The following is a 21,781-nucleotide window of genomic DNA, read 5'->3' as shown; positions in this document are numbered from 1 at the left end:
CAATGGGGCGTGTTGACCATCGCACGAAGTGATGCCCGAAACGCCTCCTCAATGCATTTCTGTGGGAGAGCAGAAGCCTTGTACTCAGAAATCTCCGGCTCTCCCATAGAGCTGCATGGAGGGTGTGTGTCGACCTTTGTGCAGTGGTCGACGCGCTCCATTCAGGAAGAGATCCAAGGAGCTGTGCGGGAGATTGCGGGGGTCCCAGCTGACACTCATCCCCTATCCTTAGGATATTAGGACTATTGCCTTCTAAAGCGTATATTATGATATTTCTTTTAATTATGTTACTATGATGATGTAAAAGTGACAAATAATAAATCCAAAAAATGATTACCTTATACTTTAGGATAAGGGATAGGTTTCATTCCTGGAGTACTCCTTTTAAAAAGCTGACAGCTAGCACAGGGTCCGGAGATATCCCCCTTTGTAGATACTGTACGTCACTTACATACTTCATCCCCTTCAGCATAGCTATGGATAAATGTGGTCAGGTTTGTCAGTTCAGACAGCTATCACACCCCCTCCCGTTGGCTTGCATTGAGGGGCAGAGCGTGACATCACACGGGGGCGGGGGCGTCACGTCACACGCCGCCCGCCCTGTAGTCGCCGGTAATCAGTCCTGGAGCTAACACGCTCCGGGGACTGATTACAAATGGGGTGCCGCGTGCATGATCCCGGGGGTCCCCAGCGGTGGGACTCCCGCGATCAGGCATCTTATCTCTTATCCTTTGGATAGGGGATCAGATGTCTAAGCACCGGAGTACCCCTTTAAACTACTGTCCATTAGCACATTGACCAGGCTAGATATACAGACAGTCCTTGATGAACCTGTTATCTAAGAAACAGAAGCCTGCCATATGTCCCTCAAGATATTTAAAGTAGTGATGACTCTGGCACATGGTCGGCCTAAGACATTGTACAAGATGTAGCTGTCAACATACAAGCCTTCTGGTAAATATATGTTGTTTTAGAGAAATAATACACTGCTCAAAAAAATAAAGGGAACTCAATGTAACTCTAAGTCAATGACACTTCTGTGAAATCACACTGTCCACTCAGGAAGAAACACTGATTGACAATCAATTTCACATGCTGTTGTGCAAATGGAACAGACAACAGGTGGAAATTATAGGCAACTAGCAAGACACCTCCAATAAAGGAGTGGTTCTGCAGGTGGTGACCACAGACCACTTCTCAGTTCCTATGCTTCCTGGCTGTTGTTTTGGTTACTTTTGAATGCTGGCGGTGCTTTCACTTTAGTGGTAGCATGAGAAGGAGTCTACAACCCACACAAGTGGCTCAGGTAGTGCAGCTCATCCAGGATGGCACATCAGTGCGAGCTGTTGCAAGAAGGTTTGTTGTGTCCCTCAGCGTAGTGTCCAGAGCATGGAGGCGCTACCAGGAGATAGGCCAGTACATCATGAGACGTGGAGGAGGCTGTAGGAGGGCAACAACCCAGCAGCAGGACTGCTACCTCTGCCTTTGTGCAAGGAGGAGCAGGAGGAGCACTGCTAGAGCCCTGCAAAATGACCACCAGCAGGCTACAAATATGCATGTGTCCACTCAAACGGTCAGAAACAGACTCCATGAGGGTGGTATGAGGGCCCGACGTCCACAGGTAGGGGTTGTGCTTACAGTCCAACACTGTGCAGGATGTTTGGCATTTGCCAGAGAACACCAAGATTGGCAAATTCACCACTGGTGCCCTGTGCTATTCACAGATGAAAGCAGGTTTACACTGAGCACATGTGACAGACGTGACAGAGTCTGGAGACGCCATGGACAATGTTCTGCTGCCTTCAACATCCTCCAGCATTACCGGTTTGGCAGAGGGTCAGTAATGGTTTGGGGTGGCATTTCTTTGGGGGGCCGCACAGCCCTCCATGTTCTTGCCAGAGTTAGCCTGATTGCCATTAGATACCGAGATGAGATCCTCAGACCCCTTGTGAGACCATGTGCTGGTGCGGTTGGCCCTGGATTCCTCCTAATGCAAGACAATGCTAGACCTCATGTGGCTGGAGTGTGTCAGCAGTTCCTGCAAGAGGAAGGCATTGATGCTATGTACTGGCCTGCCCATTCCCCAGACCTGAATCCGATTGAGAACATTTGGGACATCATGTCTCGCTCCATCCACCAACGCCACGTTGCACCACAGACTGTCCAGGAGTTGGCGGATGCTTTAGTCCAGGTCTGGATGGACATCCCTCAGGAGACATCCACCACCTCATCAGGAGCATTCCCAGGCATTGTAGGGAGGTCATACGGGCACATGGAGGCCACACACACACTACTGAGCCTCATTTTGACTTGTTTTAAGGACATTACATAAAAGTTGGATCAGCCTGTAGTGTGGTTTTCCACTTTGATTTTGAGTGTGACTCCATATCCAGACCTCCATGGGTTGATAACTTTGATTTTCATTGATAATTTTTGTGTGATTTTGTTGTCAGCACATTCAACTATGTAAAGACAAAAGTATTTCATACGATTAATTCATTAATTCAGATCTAGGATGTGTTATCTTAGTGTTCCCTTAATTTTTTTGGGCAGTGTATATAGTACAGAGAGTGGATAGGTCAGTCTAATTCTCAGATATATTTAATAATGTCACCTATCATATCCAGTGGGAGAACCTCTTTATAGCATTTATATGCCATAACAGGGTATATGAAACAGGATAAGTTAGGTTCAGTTCACACCACATATTTAGTTTATGGTTGTGTGTGTATGTCTCACCTGACACATGTGTCCCACACCAATAGACTTAACATTTTGTTCAGAACGCTCGGAGGCGGAGGCAGTGATCTTGACGTCACGGCGACCCCCCTTCATGATGTCACACCACGTCCCCTCCATTCATGTCCATAGGAGGGGGCGTGTCTGACGACACGCCCCCTCCCATGGACATGAATGGAGGGGGCGTGGCCATGACATAACGGCCACTGCTGCAGGAACCCAGCATTTGTTTAGAATGCCAGATGCTGCGGGAGATCGTGGGGGGCCCCAGCAGCAGGACCCCCGCGATCAGACATCTTATCCTTTGGATAGGTGATAAGATGCCTAGCAGTGGGGTACCCACTTTAAAGTCCCTATGGCCCTGGTAGATGCAAAAAGAGTGTCACTCTGGAATAACAACTACATTCTACTACTACATTGATTACTCTGACACCCCCCCCCCCCCCCCATCAGCTATATTTGAGATGCTTTTAGACAATATTTAAATTTTTTTCAATGAAAATAAGAATATTGTCCTGATTCCTTACTGAGGATTTTTGTTGTAGGAATAGCACATTTCTGAACATGGCCATAAAAATCAACCTATTGGGTTGCCTATGACATTGACATGAATCATGGTCAGGTTACCCAAAACATAACACACTGAACTAAAGCAAATTTACTTAAATTGTTTAATGATTCATAAGAAAATATACACAGAATATTCCAATAGTTTGTCACTAACTGATAAGGTACTGAAAGGATACTCTTTGTTGGATGGTCCAACGGAGGAATTACATAAGTCGTGGCAAATAGGTGAAAAATCCTGTATTCGTGTAGAGAGCATTTTATTTCCATTATTTTACAGTTATGTAGGAGTGTTCCTTATGTTCTGTTTCTAGGAGTTGACTTCTGTGCTGTGGGTAGACACGACTGTGAACACATCTGTACAGCCACCGCTACTTCCTATCAGTGCAAGTGTCGAGATGGATACATACTGAACCCAGACAAGAAGACCTGCTCACGTAAGCATGATGATTCAGTCTTGTGAATGGGATTCGTTCGATGTTGTACAAAGGGAATATTTTTTTTCCAAAATGTAATTTTAATTGTATTTTCTAGTCCTTCCCATCAGTATGTGATTCAGTAGGTGACAGTATAAATAGTTGAGGCTTCATTGGCACAGATGTCCTGTCTTTACATTTCTCTGCTCATTACTTATTTCTATTCTTGTTAGGGTCTGAACCATTGCTATTGCTATAACAAGGCCTGTAACAAACAAAACTATGGATAATATGCTTCACATTGGCCTACTAATTACCCTAAAATAAAGATCTACCCTTGTACACCATTTTGCTCATTATTTTTATAATAATATAATTGTTGTGGTCTAAATTCTGTTTACATTAATGGGCGTTGTCATTTCAAACAACTTTGATAGCTAAAGTAATTCACAACATATTTGGAAACCACTGCATTAACAAAAAATGACTCCTCATCCCAGAAAAAAAAATGCTCTACAGCCTGGCCACTAGGTGTCACACTTCTCTGCTATCTGGTTGTCCATTGCTTGTTGTCAAATTAAATCTGTCTTTAGTAACAGTTAGATCAGGACAAATTACAGAAAATGTGGGACAGGCTTAGCATGTGCTATGTGCAAGAGAGAGAGAAGGAGAAAGCCTGGGCTGTGTACCTGCAAGCCAGTCTGCCTGCTGAAGATGCCTAAATGGAAATTTAAGGCTTCCTTATCCTCTCTCACCACCCATAGACTCAGGGCAGCTGTCCGTTGTGTGATTAGCAGTGAACCCCCTGTTGTATGTCCTCAATGCTGCAGAATAATCTTCCCATTCTTACTCACTTTAGCTTCTCAGCAGCAGCAACAGTAGCAGCTCAGTGCTTAGTGTAACCCTTTCCTTACATTGATCCTGATGCTGTGGTTTATTTCCTTTCTGCCCACATAGCACCTTGCAAACCAAGTTTATCAATAACACCTTCTACCACTATGTATAGTAGTGTCCTGGGTAAATCATCACTCCAGTCCAGTGATTTTTCTACAGAACTTTATTGTCGCATATTAGATTGGAGTATGTGATTTGATTGGAGAAGTAAGAGAAAGTTAGTCTATGTATATATGCCAATGTAAAACAGATCAGCCCTAGTCCTGCTCCCTTAAAGGGGTACTCCACTGGAAAAAAAAATGTAAATCAACTTTTTTAAACAGATTTGTAAATAACTTCTATTAAAAAAAATCTTAATCCTTCTAGTACTTATATACTTCTGTATGCTCCACAGGAAGTCCTTTTCTTTTTGAATTTCCTTTCTGTCTGACCACAGTGCTCTCTGCTGACACCTCTGTCCATGTCAGGAACTGTCCAGAGCAGGAGAGGTTTGCTAAGGGGATTTTCTAAAATGGACAGAGGTGTCAGCAGAGAGCACTATGGTCAGACAGAAAGGAAATTCAAAAAGAAAAGAACTTCCTCTATTCATACAGAAGCTTATAAGTACTAGAAGGATTAAGATTTTTTCTTTTTTTTATAGAAGTCATTTAAAAATCTGTTTAACTTTCTGGCACCAGTTGATTTAAAAAAATAAAATAAAATAAAAAAAACAGTTTTCCAGCGGAGTACCCCTTTAAATGTAGAGAATGAGAAATAGCTATGCAACAAGGATGGAAACTCTAAGGGGCTCAAAAGCAGCAATGAACACTAAAATGACCTTGTCAACACTCTGAAGGATTAATGTAACATAACAATACAAGTTTATAAATTACACTTTCAAACATGAAACTCTGGCTGCCAGCAGCCACTACTAGAGGGAGCTTAAAAGCTTAAAGGGGTTATACAGTTAATAAAAAAAGAGTCCTGCCTCAGTCAGTGGTTTGGCTTAGTGGACCATACCTGCTGAGACTTGTACATCTCTGATATTGGATGGGAAAGCGGCCAAATGCCAAGGTATTTGTGGAGGGGGGTGCAACCTATAGTATCATAAAGCATATCATCAGCGACTATAGGTCGCACATCCTTCCACACATACCTTGGCATTTGGCCACCATCTCAACCAATCTCAGCCTCCGCAGCAATCCTAATATCTGATGATGGTCCTATTGGACGTGTTAACCCCTTCACGACGAGCGACGTACATGTACGGCGCCGCAAAGTGTCACTTGGCGCGTGGCGACGTACATGTACGTCGCGGGGTTCCGGGAGCGCCGCGTCACCAGTAGCGGTGATCGGGCCGGGATGACTGCTGTTATCTAACAGCAGGCATCCCGGAACATCGCCGAGGGGGGTCCTGAGACCTCCCCATGACCGCAATGCGCTCAAATCGCAGGTCAATTCAGACCTGCGATCTGCGCGATTCCGGGTCATACGGGTCACTGGTGACCCGGAAAATAAGAGGGATCGTAGGTGTCCGAGACATCCTCGGTCCCCCTAAAGGGATAGGAGTTTGGTGGCAGGGGTGCCACCCCTCCTATCCCTGCTATTGGTCGGCCGAGGGACCGACCGATAGCAGACCGGGGGAGGGGGGGTTAAAGTTCGGTTCCCCCACTTTGCCCACCTATCGGTGTCCGGGCAAAACGGGGGAACCGTCCAGGGAAGGTCGGCGCCGGAGGTCCCTACCCGGATCCCGGAGCGCGATCCTCCATGCGGGGATCCCCCACGTGCGGCGGCGGCGGCTTCCGGGTCCTGCCAGGTGAGTTGTTGCCTAGCAACATCCGGAGGGCCACAGTTTACAGTGGTCTCTAAACCTTGGCCCTCCAGATGTTGCAAAACTACAACTCCCAGCATGCCCAGACAACTGTTTGCTGTGTGGGCATGATGGGACTTGTAGTTTTGCAATATTTAGAGGGGTTCAGGTTGTAGATCACTAAGTGGTCTCAAACTGTAGCCCTCCAGATGTTGCAAAACTACAACTCTCAGCATGCCCAGACAGCAGTTTGCTGTCTGGGCATGCTGCGAGTTGTAGTTTTGCAACATCTGGAGGGCCACAGTTTTGAGACCACTGGACAGTGATTTACAACTTGAACCCCTCTAAATCTTGCAAAACTACAACTCTCAGCATTCAGGAACAGCATAAGGCTGTCTTGGCATGCTGGGAGTTGTACTTGCGTGCCTCCAGCCATTGCATAACTACATCTCCCAGCATGCCCTTCCGCAATCAGTACATGCTGGGAGTTGCAGTTTTGCAACAGCTGGAGGCACACTGGTTGGAAAATACAGAGTTAGGTCATAGAACCTAACTCAAGGTTTTCCAGCCAGTGTGCCTCCAGCTGTTGCAAAACTACAACTCCCAGCATGCATGGTCTGTCAGTGCATGCTGGGAGTTGTAGTTTTGACCCCCCTCCCGTGTGAATGTACAGGCTACATTCACACTGGCGGCAGATTACAAATTTTCCGCCGCAGCTCAAACTCCTAGCGGGAGACTCAGTGTAATCTGCCGCCAGTGTGAATGTAACCTAAAAACACTACACTACACTAACATAAAATAAAGAGTAAAACACTACATATACACACGTACACTGAACCCCCCCCCACCCCCCACCCCCCTTCTCCAATAAAAATGAAAAACGTATTGTATGGCAGTGTTTCTAAGATGGAGCCTCCAGCTGTTGCAAAACAAAAACTCCCAGCATTTCTGGACAGCAATTGACTGTCCAAGCATGCTGGAAGTTTAGCAACAGCTGGAGGCACCCTGTTTGGGAATCACTGGCATAGAATACCCCTATGTCCACCCCTATGCAATTCCCTAATTTAGGCCTCAAATGCGCATGGAGCTCTCACTTTGGAGCCCTGTCGTATTTCAAGGCAACAGTTTAGGGTCACATATGGGGTATCGCCGTACTCGAGAGAAATTGCCTAACAAATTTTGGGGGGCTTTTTCTCCTTTTACCCCTTATGAAAAGGAACAGTTGGGGTCTACACCAGCATGTTAGTGTAAAAAAATAAAAATTTTACACTAACATGCTGGTGTTGCCCTATACTTTTCATTTTCACAAGAGGTAAAAGGGAATAACGCCCCCCAAAATTTGTAACGCAATTTCTCCCGAGTACGGAGATACCCCATATGTGGGCGCAAAGTGCTCTGGGGGCGCACAACAAGGCCCAGAAGGGAGAGTGCACCATGCACATTTGAGGTGATTTGCACAGAGGTGGCTGATTGTTACAGCGGTTCTGACAAACGCAAAAAAAAAAACACACCCACATGTGACCCCATTTTGGAAACTACACCCTTCACGGAATGTAATAAGGGGTGCAGTGAGAATTTACACCCTACAGGTGTCTGACGGATCTTTGGAACAGTGGTCCGTGAAAATGAAAAATGTTGCACAGCCCACTGTTCCAAAGATCTGTCAGACACCAGTGGGGGGTAAATGCTCACTGTACCCCTCATTACATTCTGTGAGGGGTCTAGTTTCCAAAATGGTATGCCATGTGGGGGTTATTTTGCTGTTCTGGCACCATAGGGGCTTCCTAAATGCGACATGCCCCCCGAGCAAAATTTGCTCTCAAAAAGCCTAATATGACGCCTTCCCTTCTGAGCATTGTAGTTCGCCCGCAGTGCACTTCAGGTCCACTTATGGGGTACCTTCATACTCAGAAGAGATGGGGTTACAAATTTTGGGGGGTCTTTTCTGCTATTAACCATTTAAAAAATGCGAAATTTGGGGGAAAACCAACATTTTAGTGAAAATTATTATTATTTTTTTTTTACATATGCAAAAGTCGTGAAACGCCTTATTTCTTGTTATGTTCCTCAAGGGGTCTAGTTTCCAAAATGGTATGCCATGTTTTTTTTTTTTTTGCTGTTCTGGCACCATAGGGGCTTCCTAAATGCGACATGCCCCCAAAAACCATTTCAGAAAAACGTACTCTCTAAAATCCCCTTGTCGCTCCTTCGCTTCTGAGCCCTCTACTGCGCCCGAAGAACACTTTACATAGACATATGAGGTATGTGCTTATTCGAGAGAAATTGGGCTACAAATATAAGCATACATTTTCTCCTTTTACCCCTTGCAAAAATTCAAAAATTGGGTCTACAAGAACATGCGAGTGTAAAAAATGAAGATTTTGAATTTTCTCCTTCACTTTGCTGCTTTTCCTGTGAAACACCTAAAGGGTTAAAACATTTACTGAATGTCATTTTGAATACTTTGGGGGGTGCAGTTTTTATAATGGGGTCATTTATGGGGTATTTCTAATATGAAGACCCTTCAAATCCACTTCAAACCTGAACTGGTCCCGGAAAAATAGCGAGTTTGAAAATTTTGTGAAAAATTGGAAAATTGCTGCTGAACTTTGAAGCCCTCTGGTGTCTTCCAAAAGTAAAAACTCGTCAATTTTATTATGCAATCATAAAGTAGACATATTGTATATGAGAATCCCCAAAAAAAAATTTTTTGGGAATATCCATTTTCCTTACAAGCAGAGAGCTTCAAAGTTAGAAAAATGCAAAATTTTTAATTTTTTCATCAAATTTTGGGATTTTTCACCAAGAAAGGATGCAAGTTACCACAAAAATTTACCACTATTTTAAAGTAAAATATGTCACGAAAAAACAATCTCAGAATCAGAATGATAACTAAAAGCATTCCAGAGTTATTAATGTTTAAAGTGACAGTGGTCAGATTTGCAAAAAAGGGCTTCGTCCTAGAGGTGAAAATGGGCTCCGTCCTTAAGGGGTTAATAAGGGTTGCGAAAAATAAAATCTCTTGAATCAGAGTTTTTAGTGCCTAGTCGTTCACTATATATAGTGTTACATTGACAGGCATACTTTTAGACTGCAGGATCTAAGGCAGTGTTTCCCAACCAGGGTGCCTCCAGCTGTTGCAAAACTACAACTCCCAGAATGCCCGGACAGCCGGCTGTCCGGGCATTCTGGGAGTTGTAGTTTTGCGCCTCGTGTGATACCATTACGATAGTGTAAGTGAGGAATGGAGACGTAGCGCGGCCTATAGGTCCCCTAGGTAATAGCTGCTCACCTTATGGCAAATCAAAACTTGCATATCAACCCACAAATGGGATTAGAGAGGAAGACAGGAACCGCTGCTGAGCCTCAGGTTGCAGGAGAGGTAGAACCTTTTGCCAGGGAGGAAACCAAAAGTGGAGTAGCAAAATGACCCTTGGATGGCGCTGCTGGTTCCAATGATGATGATAAAAAAAACTGTATCCAGAGATGTAGATAGTACAAAACACTGTACAGTTTATTTAAGAACAAAAAAAAAAAAACTATAAAACAGGATTAGGCATTTCGAGGGAGTCTCCCCCTTCATCAGATCAGTGTGTCACTGATCTGATGAAGGGGGAGACTCCCCCGAAACGCGTAATCCTGTTTTATTGTTTTTATGTTCTTAAATAAACTGTCCAGTGTTTTTTACTATATACATCTCTGGCTACAGTTTTTTTCATCATCATTGGAACCAGCAGCGCCATCCAAGGGTCATTTTGCGACTCCACTTTTATAATTTTATCATGGAACTCTATGTTTATTCAGCTGATTTTGAGCTTTGTAGTAGAAAAATGGAACTGCAGACGTAATAAAGATATAGCAGAAACTAAATCAGCACAGAATGGTGCTAAAATGACATGATGTTGAAAAGTGGAGATTCATAGCCGTTGTTTGTTTGCACAAATATGTCTGTACAGCAGTCTCTATGGAGATGATGTGATTAAACTAGGAATTTTGTCTCTTTGTGACAGGTATAGATGTATGTGCACTAGGAAGACACAACTGTGAACATATCTGTGTGGCGTCCGGTATGTCTTATAAATGCAAGTGTCGCGATGGTTATTCTCTCAACCCAGACAAGAAGACCTGTTCACGTAAGAATCCAGCTCTTTAATGTATTGTTTTTATTCTTGAGTGGGCAAATGTAGTCACAATAGATATTAAAGGGGTATTCCAGGAAAAAACTATATATATATATATATATATATATATATATATATATATATATATATATATATTTTTTTTTTATATATAAACTGGCTCCAGAAAGTTAAACAGATTTGTAAATTACTTTTATTAAAAAATCTTAATCCTTCAAATAATTACCTGCTGCTGAAGTTGAGTTGTTATTTTCTGTCTTTCAACAGTGCTCTCTGCTGACATCTCTGCTTGTCTCGGGAACTGCACAGAGTAGAAGAGGTTTGATATGGGGATTTGCTTCTACTTTGGACAGTTCGAGTGACAGGTGTCATCAGAGAGCACTTAGATAGAAAAGAGCAACTCAACTTTAGCATGTGATAAGTACTAAAAGGATTAAGATTTTTTTATAGAAGTAATTTACAAATCTGTTTGACTTTCTGGAGCCAGTTGATATATAAAAATATTTTTTTCCCTGGATAACATTTAATGTCAATTACTCTTTAACTTAACTAAACACGTTTCTGATCCTTTCTAATTCCCATATTTAGTGCATTCCTAATCCCTAAATAGAAATTTTCAATGATTTACCCTTTAATAGTACTTTATGAGAAACAGGCTGTCGAATTTTTATGGACTGTGTTAACATTACATTGTTCTGTTGTTACAGAGGAAGCGCGAAGTGTTGTTCAGATAGAAGATCCCTGCAAATGTGAAAGTCTGGTCGCCTTTCAAGGCCAGGTGAACACTTACATCGAGTCACTGACTACAAAACATATCCTTTGCACTCACATGGTGTGAGAGCTGTATTTTTTTTAAATTTTATTTAAAGAACCTTAGTACAACTCATAAAGGGAATCTAAATGTACAGTCCAATGTTTGCTAAATACATTTTTAGGGGGATGGACCTGGAGCCATTGCGAGTAGATGGAGCTCAGTTACAGTACCTCTGTACCTGTACAGCTCCAGGTGTAGTGTTGTGCAGAGGAAATCATTCAGGACTCAGCTAGACCTGTGGCTCTCTTGTTCTAAGGATTGGTTGAAGTCTTATCAGCCGAATCCCCAAATTATCAGTATGTTATACCCAGGTGTAGTGTTAACATGGCACTCCACTACTTTAAAACTCATCAGAATAGAGGATAAGTGTTTGATTGCTGTGGGTTTAACCTCTGGGACCGCCCCCCCCCCCCCCCCCCCCGAGATCTCCAGAACAAGACCCTGTCTCTTGCTGTGCATGGAGTGGCGTGTCAATATGGGTTCCATGCACATGGGAGCACAATAGATAGCAAAAAAAAAAAAAAAAGTAGTATGCCATTGCATGTCAGGAGGACATGATAAAAAAAAGCAATTCTGAGTTTTTGTTTTACACTTTATAGGTCCCTTATGGGACTTTTAGAAGGAATTAGTAGATTCCTCATACAGATCAATGAAGTACCATAGAACTTCATTGATCTGTGTGCTCTGCGATCATTTGGTAGAGCCTGGAGCAGCCAGGCTTTATCAAATGAAGAGCCATGGACAGCAGAGAAAGAGAGGTAAGCCCCTCAGCTACCTATACAGTGGATCGCCCAACCTTCCCCCCGCGAGCATGCTGCAGGGGGGCCAAACAGCCAACTAGCCCTCCAGGGATGGCTTAAAGCTCCCTTTAGACGCCTCTGTCAGCTTTGACAGTGACAATTTAAAGGGTTAATAAATAGCCGACTGCAGCAATCACTGTACGCCGGCTATTAGCGGCGGCCCCCAGCTACTAAAAACAGCTGGGAGTCACCCGGTATGGAGTGGGTTTGAGTAAGGAGCCCGCTCCAAACACCCTGAACGGCACTATGATGGACTAGGTCTGTTATGGGTCGCAAAGGGGTAAAAAATGTTCTTGGCGGGACCCATTGCATGGCCGCCCGTGGTTGTCACATGAAAAGATAGAATAAAATATTTACAAAAATGTGAGGGGTGGACTCAATTATGGGAGATACTGTATATAATGTGAGGGGTGGACTCAATTATGGGAGATACTGTATATATAATATGAGGGTTGGACTCACTGATGGGAGATACTGTATATATAATGTGAGGGGTGGACTCACTTATGGGAGATACTGTATATAATGTGAGGGGTGGAGTCACTTATGGGAGATACTGTATATAATGTGAGGGGTGGACTCACTTATGGGAGATACTGTATATATAATGTGAGGGGTGGACTCACTTATGGGATATACTGTATATATAATATGAGGGGTGGACTCTCTTATGGGAGATACTGTATATATAATGTGAGGGGTGGACTCACTTATGGGAGATACTGTATATATAATGTGAGGGGTGGAGTCACTTATGGGAGATATTGTATATATAATGTGAGGGGTGGACTCACTAATGTGAGATACTGTATATATAATGTGAGGGGTGGACTCACTTATGGGAGATACTGTATATATAATATGAGGGGTGGACTCACTGATGGGAGATACTGTATATATAATGTGAGGGGTGGACTCACTGATGGGAGATACTGTATATATAATGTGAGGGGTGGACTCACTTATGGGAGATACTGTATATATAATGTGAGGGGTGGACTCACTTATGGGAGATACTGTATATATAATGTGAGGGGTGGACTCACTTATGGGAGATACTGTATATAATGTGAGGGGTGGACTCACTTATGGGAGATACTGTATATATAATGTGAGGGGTGGACTCACTTATGGGAGATACTGTATATATAATGTGAGGGGTGGACTCACTTATGGGATATACTGTATATAATGTGAGGGGTGGACTCACTTATGGGATATACTGTATATATAATGTGAGGGGTGGACTCACTTATGGGAGATACTGTATATATAATGTGAGGGGTGGACTCACTTATGGGAGATACTGTATATATAATGTGAGGGGTGGACTCACTTATGGGAGATACTGTATATATAATGTGAGGGGTGGATTCATTTATGGGATATACTGTATATATAATGTGAGGGGTGGACTCACTTATGGGAGATACTGTATATAATGTGAGGGGTGGACTCACTTATGGGAGATACTGTATATAATGTGAGGGGTGGACTCACTTATGGGAGATACTGTATATATAATGTGAGGGGTGGACTCTCTTATGGGAGATACTGTATATATAATGTGAGGGGTGGACTCACTTATGGGAGATACTGTATATATAATGTGAGGGGTGGACTCTCTTATGGGAGATACTGTATATAATGTGAGGGGTGGACTCACTTATGGGAGATACTGTATATATAATGTGAGGGGTGGACTCACTTATGGGATATACTGTATATAATGTGAGGGGTGGAGTCACTTATGGGAGATACTGTATATATAATGTGAGGGGTGGACTCACTTATGGGAGATACTATATATATAATGTGAGGGGTGGACTCACTTATGGCAGATACTGTATATATAATGTGAGGGGTGGAGTCACTTATGGGAGATACTGTATATAATGTGAGGGGTGGACTCACTTATGGGATATACTGTATATATAATGTGAGGGGTGGACTCACTTATGGGAGATACTGTATATAATGTGAGGGGTGGACTCACTTATGGGAGATACTATATATATAATGTGAGGGGTGGAGTCACTTATGGGAGATACTGTATATATAATGTGAGGGGTGGAGTCACTTATGGGAGATACTGTATATATAATGTGAGGGGTGGACTCACTTATGGGAGATACTGTATATAATGTGAGGGGTGGAGTCACTTATGGGATATACTGTATATATAATGTGAGGGGTGGACTCACTTATGGGAGATACTGTATATAATGTGAGGGGTGGACTCACTTATGGGAGATACTGTATATATAATGTGAGGGGTGGACTCACTTATGGGAGATACTATATATATAATGTGAGGGGTGGACTCACTTATGGGAGATACTGTATATAATGTGAGGGGTGGACTCACTTATGGGAGATACTGTATATAATGTGAGGGGTGGACTCACTTATGGGATATACTGTATATATAATGTGAGGGGTGGACTCACTTATGGGAGATACTGTATATAATGTGAGGGGTGGACTCACTTATGGGAGATACTATATATATAATGTGAGGGGTGGAGTCACTTATGGGAGATACTGTATATATAATGTGAGGGGTGGAGTCACTTATGGGAGATACTGTATATATAATGTGAGGGGTGGACTCACTTATGGGAGATACTGTATATAATGTGAGGGGTGGAGTCACTTATGGGATATACTGTATATATAATGTGAGGGGTGGACTCACTTATGGGAGATACTGTATATAATGTGAGGGGTGGACTCACTTATGGGAGATACTGTATATATAATGTGAGGGGTGGACTCACTTATGGGAGATACTATATATATAATGTGAGGGGTGGACTCACTTATGGGATATACTGTATATAATGTGAGGGGTGGACTCACTTATGGGAGATACTGTATATAATGTGAGGGGTGGACTCACTTATGGGAGATACTGTATATATAATGTGAGGGGTGGACTCACTTATGGGATATACTGTATATAATGTGAGGGGTGGACTCACTTATGGGATATACTGTATATATTGTGAGGGGTGGACTCACTTATGGGAGATACTGTATATAATGTGAGGGGTGGACTCACTTATGGGAGATACTGTATATAATGTGAGGGATGGAGTCACTTATGGGAGATACTGTATATATAATGTGGGGGGTGGACTCACTGATGGGAGATACTGTATATAAGGTGAGGGGTGGACTCACTTATGGGAGACACTGTATATAATGTGAGGGGTGGAGTCACTTATGGGATATACTGTATATATAATGTGAGGGGTGGACTCACTTATGGGAGATACTGTATATAATGTGAGGGGTGGACTCACTTATGGGAGATACTGTATATATAATGTGAGGGGTGGACTCACTTATGGGAGATACTATATATATAATGTGAGTGGTGGACTCACTTATGGGATATACTGTATATATAATGTGAGGGGTGGACTCACTTATGGGAGATACTGTATATAATGTGAGGGGTGGACTCACTTATGGGAGATACTGTATATATAATGTGAGGGGTGGACTCACTTATGGGAGATACTGTATATAATGTGAGGGGTGGACTCACTTATGGGAGATACTGTATATAATGTGAGGGGTGGACTCACTTATGGGAGATACTGTATATATAATGTGAGGGGTGGACTCACTTATGGGAGATACTATATATATAATGTGAGGGGTGGACTCACTTATGGGATATACTGTATATAATGTGAGGGGTGGACTCACTTATGGGAGATACTGTATATAATGTGAGGGGTGGACTCACTTATGGGAGATACTGTATATATAATGTGAGGGGTGGACTCACTTATGGGAGATACTGTATATATAATGTGAGGGGTGGAGTCACTTATGGGAGATACTGTATATAATGTGAGGGGTGGACTCACTTATGGGATATACTGTATATATTGTGAGGGGTGGACTCACTTATGGGAGATACTGTATATAATGTGAGGGGTGGACTCACTTATGGGATATACTGTATATATAATGTGAGGGGTGGACTCACTTATGGGAGATACTGTATATATAATGTGAGGGGTGGACTCACTTATGGGATATACTGTATATAATGTGAGGGGTGGACTCACTTATGGGAGATACTGTATATAATGTGAGGGGTGGAGTCACTTATGGGAGATACAGTATATATAATGTGAGGGGTGGACTCACTTATGGGAGATACTGTATATATAATGTGAGGGGTGGACTCACTTATGGGAGATACTGTATATAATGTGAGGGGTGGACTCACTTATGGGATATACTGTATATAATGTGAGGGGTGGACTCACTTATGGTATATACTGTATATATAATGTGAGGGGTGGACTCACTTATGGTATATACTGTATATAATGTGAGGGGTGGACTCACTTATGGTATATACTGTATATATAATGTGAGGGGTGGACTCACTTATGGGAGATACTGTATATAATGTGAGGGGTGGACTCACTTATGGGATATACTGTATATAATGTGAGGGGTGGACTCACTTATGGTATATACTGTATATATAATGTGAGGGGTGGACTCACTTATGGTATATACTGTATATAATGTGAGGGGTGGACTCACTTATGGTATATACTGTATATATAATGTGAGGGGTGGACTCACTTATGGTATATACTGTATATAATGTGAGGGGTGGACTCACTTATGGTATATACTGTATATATAATGTGAGGGGTGGACTCACTTATGGTATATACTGTATATAATGTGAGGGGTGGACTCACTTATGGTATATACTGTATATATAATGTGAGGGGTGGACTCACTTATGGTATATACTGTATATAATGTGAGGGGTGGACATGTGTTGGAATCATTGAATGAATATATACATTTATGGTAAGTGTGTTGATGGTGTCATGGGATAAGTGTGGTATAGTGGGACTGTTCTGGGCAGGGGCCCATTTTCATTGCTCTTATGGAGCCCCCTTTTTCTTATTTCGAATGGTTTTCTCCCTTAACCTCAATGCACTAGATGAGCTCACGAAAAAATTACAAGTCTATGAAGGAAAAAGAAGAAACTGAATGAGAAAAACTCAAAGGACTTTCTGATTTAGTGCAATAATCTGAGCTTTCGTGCTGTATGTACTTTAGTTGAATTTTTATTCTTTATACATTCGCTGGTAAGTTTAATAGAAGACAAATGAAAAGAAGAAATGTATCTTCACCAGTAATAAGCAAAGCTCCAATTTATAGGCCATACGGTTGGTTTGAGTAAGAAAATCTAATCAACACCAATAAATACCCATTTGGTTAAAGTGAATCTCCACCCTTTCATGTCATGTGGTGCCTGGCTCTCTTTTTACAATGAGCTATCATGTATTCTGGAATTCTGCACTATTACAGAAAAATCATAGCTTAAAGGGGTATTCCAGGAAAAAACATTTTTATATATCAACTGGCTCCAGAAAGTTAAACAGATTTGTAAATTACTTCTATTAAAAAATCGTAATCCTTTCAGTACTTATGAGCTTCTGAAGTTAAAGGGGTACTCCGCCCCTAGACATCTTATCCCCTATCCAAAGGATAGGGGATAAGATGTCAGATCGCCGGGGTACCGCTGCTGGGGACCCCGGGGATCGCCGCTGCAGCACCCCGCTATCATTACTGCGCAGAGCGAGATCGCTCTGCACGTAATGACGGGCAATACAGGGGCCGGAGCAGCGTTACGTCACGGCTCCGCCCCTCGTGACGTCACGGCCCGCCCCCGTCAATACAAGTCTATGGGAGGGGGCGTGGCGGTCGTCACGCCCCCTGCCATAGACTTGCATTAAGGGGACGGGCTGTGATGTCATGAGGGGCGGAGCCATGACGTCACGCTGCTCCGGCCCCTGTATCGCCCGTCATTACGCACAGAGCGATCCCCGGGGTCCCCAGCAGCGGGACCGTGGCGATCTAACATCTTATCCCATATCCTTTGGATACGGGATAAGATGCCAGGGGCGGAGTACCCCTTTAAGGTTGTTCTTTTCTAAGTGCTCCCTGATGACACGTGTCTCGGGAACCGCCCAGTTTAGAAGCAAATCCCCATAGCAAACCTCTTCTAAACTGGGCGGTTCCCGAGACACGTGTCATCAGAGAGCACTTAGAAAGAAAAGCACAACATTAACTTCAAAAGCTTATAAGTACTGAAAGAATTAAGATTTTTTAATAGAAGTAATTTACAAATCTGTTTAACTTTCTGGAGCCAGTTGATATATATAAAAAAAAGTATTTTCCTGGAATACCCCTTTAAAGTTCAGCCGGGAATAGGGAGTAAAGTCAAGGAGTTGGATCTCCATGGGCTACTCCCTGCGCCTCTTGTAATTGACAAGTCCTTTCCCATACAACAGTGGTCTACAAACTGTAAACCTCCAGCTGTTGCGAAACTACAATTCCTGGCATGCTTGGAAAGCTAACAGCTGTCTGGAAATGCTAGGAGTTGTAGGTTTGCAACAGCTGGAGGTCCACAATTTGGATACCACTGCCATATACAAATAGGGAGAGAGACCTATCAATCAAGCTCATGGAGAGTCACCTCCTTGATTATTCTTAGGCTAGGTTCCCACTACGGAAATTCCGTGCAGAAAATTTCCACCCGGAGATTCCGAGTGCGGCCAGCGCTAGACTGAATCAGTCGGTCTCCAATAGACTGCAATGTGTTCCGCGAGTATTTCCGCCTGAAGAATGAGCAACGCCATTCTTCAGGCGGAAATTTTCAAGCAGATTTTCTGTTCACAAATTTCGCTTAACAAATTCCGAAGTGTGAATTTGTGAACGGAAACCCATTCACTATACTATACATTTTATCAAGCGGAATTTCTGCCTGCAATTCCAAAGCCGTATTGCAGGCGGAAATTCCGTAGTGTGAACCTAGCCTAAGGGTCTATTCCAACGGCAGAATTTCCATTTGCGGAATTGCTCCTCAAATTAAAGCCCATAGACTCCGCAAGCGGAAATTCAGAAGTGTGAATGGGAGTGCAGAATCCCATAGAAGTCTATGGGCTTTAATTAAAGGTGGAATTCCGCAAACAGAAATTCTGCCGTGTGAATAGACCCTTACTGTTCCTGGCTTAACTTTAAACTATGCTAGTTTTCTGTGAAATTGTAATAAGGAAGGCTGTCCAGGGTATGTGCTGTCCAGGGTATGTGCTGTCCAGGGTATGTGCTGTCCAGGGTATGTGCTGTCCAGGGTATGTGCTGTCCAGGGTATGTGCTGTCCAGGGTATGTGCTGTCCATGGTATGTGCTGTCCATGTTATGTGCTGTCCATGTTATGTGCGGTCCAGGGTATGTGCGGTCCAGGGTATGTGCTGTCCAGGGTATGTGCTGTCCAGGGTATGTGCTGTCCATGGTATGTGCTGTCCATGGTATGTGCTGTCCATGGTATGTGCTGTCCATGGTATGTGCTGTCCATGGTATGTGCTGTCCATGGTATGTGCTGTCCATGGTATGTGCTGTCCATGGTATGTGCTGTCCATGGTATGTGCTGTCCATGGTATGTGCTGTCCATGGTTGGGGCAGCATGAAGCTTCTAACAGGTTTCTTTGAAGGTCCACGCCCCCTCCCATAGACTTGCATTGAGGGAGTGTGGCCGTAATGTCACGAGGGACGTGGCCGACCCCCACAACGCAAAATCAGCGCTCGGAACATTTACTTCCGAACGCTGACCAGTGGAGTACCCCTTGGGTGGCAGATCATCTACAAATCCAGCCAAAGTTTGTGAATGAAGATTTACTTATCTCCAAACCTCCACTTCATCTCTCCAAGTCTATTCTTTTTGCAGACGCCGGAATCAGGATTTCCATGGCAGAAACATCTGCTGCAGAAATTCCACCATGTGAAAAATGCAGCAAAATTCCATTGAAATCAGCCCAGATGATCAGTATTCCATCAGTCAAGACTTACAAGAGTCTGCCATGTTTTCAGAAACAGCACCATTCTTGTCCATAGGCTGTGCTGGGTATTGCGGCTCAGCCATTTCCTTTTATATGGGGCTGGACTGCAATATAATACACAATCCATGGACAGACATGGCACTGTTTTTGGAAATAAAAAGGAGGCTCTTTGTTTCTAATCTTGGACACCTCTGTGACCTGTCAATGGTTTCATGCTACCAGAAGGGTAGGAAGAGCGATTCTGACACTGTGATTTACTATGAAACGTTGGGAGTTAAAAAGCAATGGGTCTCCACATACAGGGGCATAACTAAAGGGGGTGAAGAGGTAGCAGTTGCATCAGGACCCACTCGCCTTTTGAGTTCCATGCTGTCCACTGTTCAGGCAGCATGAAAGAGCTGACAGGTTACCTTTAAAAAATACTACACCAAAAGAATAATTACTAGACAAAGGTAGTAATAATAGAAGTGCAAAATAACAAGATCTTTATTAGAAAAAGACATATAAAATATACATAAAAAGATAGTGGCACAGTAGGATCACACCATGGAAAGCATATGCCAAGGAAGGCTGTGACTAAACATACGAAAAAATATACAGTATATACTCGAATATAAGCCGAGTTTTTCAGCACGATTTTTCGTGCTGAAAACACCCCCCTCGGCTTATACTCGATTGAAAAAAAATAAAATAAATCGCTTTAGGCATACCGGTGGGCGCGGGGGCCATCCATCTTCACCGCAGGGACCATCTGCATTTGGGTGGGGAGGGTGAGATGGTCCGGGCCGTCCATCTTAACCGGGAGGCACTCTTCTCCGCTCCGGGCCGTCCATCTTCACTGCAGGGACTGTCCGCATTCCGGTGGGAGGGTGAGCCAGTACGGGCCGTCCATCTTCACTGGGAGGCCTTCTTCTCCGCTCCGGGCCATCCCTGGACTAGTGAAGCTGCATTGACGCTGCCGCGCAAAGATGTCCATGCTGGGCAGATAAGTGACGTCAGGGCTGTCCCTGCGCACAGACGTCTGCTGCGCACGGACGTTCCTGTGTGGTGGCGTCAATGCAGCGTCACTAGTCCAAGGACGGCCCGGAGCAGAGAAGAAGGCCTCCCAGTGAAGATGGACGGCCCGTACTGGCTCACCCTCCCACCGGAATGCGGACGGTCCCTGCAGTGAAGATGGACGGCCCGGCTCACCCTCCCTGGACGGTCCCTGCAGCTACTAGAGCAACAACTGGGGAGGTGAGAAGAAAACGAAAGGGGGTCTGGATGATGACAGGGGGTCATATGGACAGGGGAGATATTGACAGGAGGGTCTGGATGATGATAGGGGGTCATATGGACAGGGGGGGGGATATTGACAGGGGGGTCTGGATGATGACAGGGGGTCATATGGACAGGGGGGGATGATGATAGGGGGTCATATGGACAGGGGGGATATTGACAGGGGGGGTCTGGATGATGACAGGGGGGATATTGACAGGGGGTCTGGATGATTACAGGGGAGGGGGGATGATGTATTTCCCACCCTAGGCTTCTACTCGAGTCAAAAAGTTTTCCTAGGTTTTTGGGGTGAAATTAGGGGCCTCGGCTAATACTCGAGTATATACGGTAGATGCCCCCTGAGGAAGCTCACCGGAGCGAAACTTATGTAGGGGTTTGGCATATCCCTGTGTAAGGCTTCTTATACTATTGGTAATGGCTATTATTTGCTTGTTATACTCTGCTATTATAT

General features: G+C 43.7%; 1 protein-coding gene across 1 annotated transcript in view; it reads left to right on the top strand.

Annotated features, from left to right (window-relative positions):
* Positions 1–17,482, top strand: part of MATN3 (matrilin 3) — a 29,793-nt gene extending 12,311 nt beyond the window's left edge. The window contains exons 3-6 of the mRNA XM_056563096.1: positions 3,621–3,743; positions 10,416–10,538; positions 11,252–11,356; positions 17,149–17,482. Of these exons, the coding sequence (XP_056419071.1) occupies positions 3,621–3,743; positions 10,416–10,538; positions 11,252–11,356; positions 17,149–17,201 (404 nt within the window). The 3' untranslated portion in view covers positions 17,202–17,482. The remainder of the gene's footprint in view (positions 1–3,620; positions 3,744–10,415; positions 10,539–11,251; positions 11,357–17,148) is intronic.
* Positions 17,483–21,781: the final 4,299 nt, after the last annotated feature.

This window comes from Hyla sarda, chromosome 3 (genome assembly GCF_029499605.1).
Source record: "Hyla sarda isolate aHylSar1 chromosome 3, aHylSar1.hap1, whole genome shotgun sequence".
In the NCBI taxonomy this organism is placed as follows: Eukaryota; Metazoa; Chordata; class Amphibia; order Anura; family Hylidae; genus Hyla; species Hyla sarda.
This window is presented reverse-complemented; position numbering and strand designations above follow the sequence as displayed.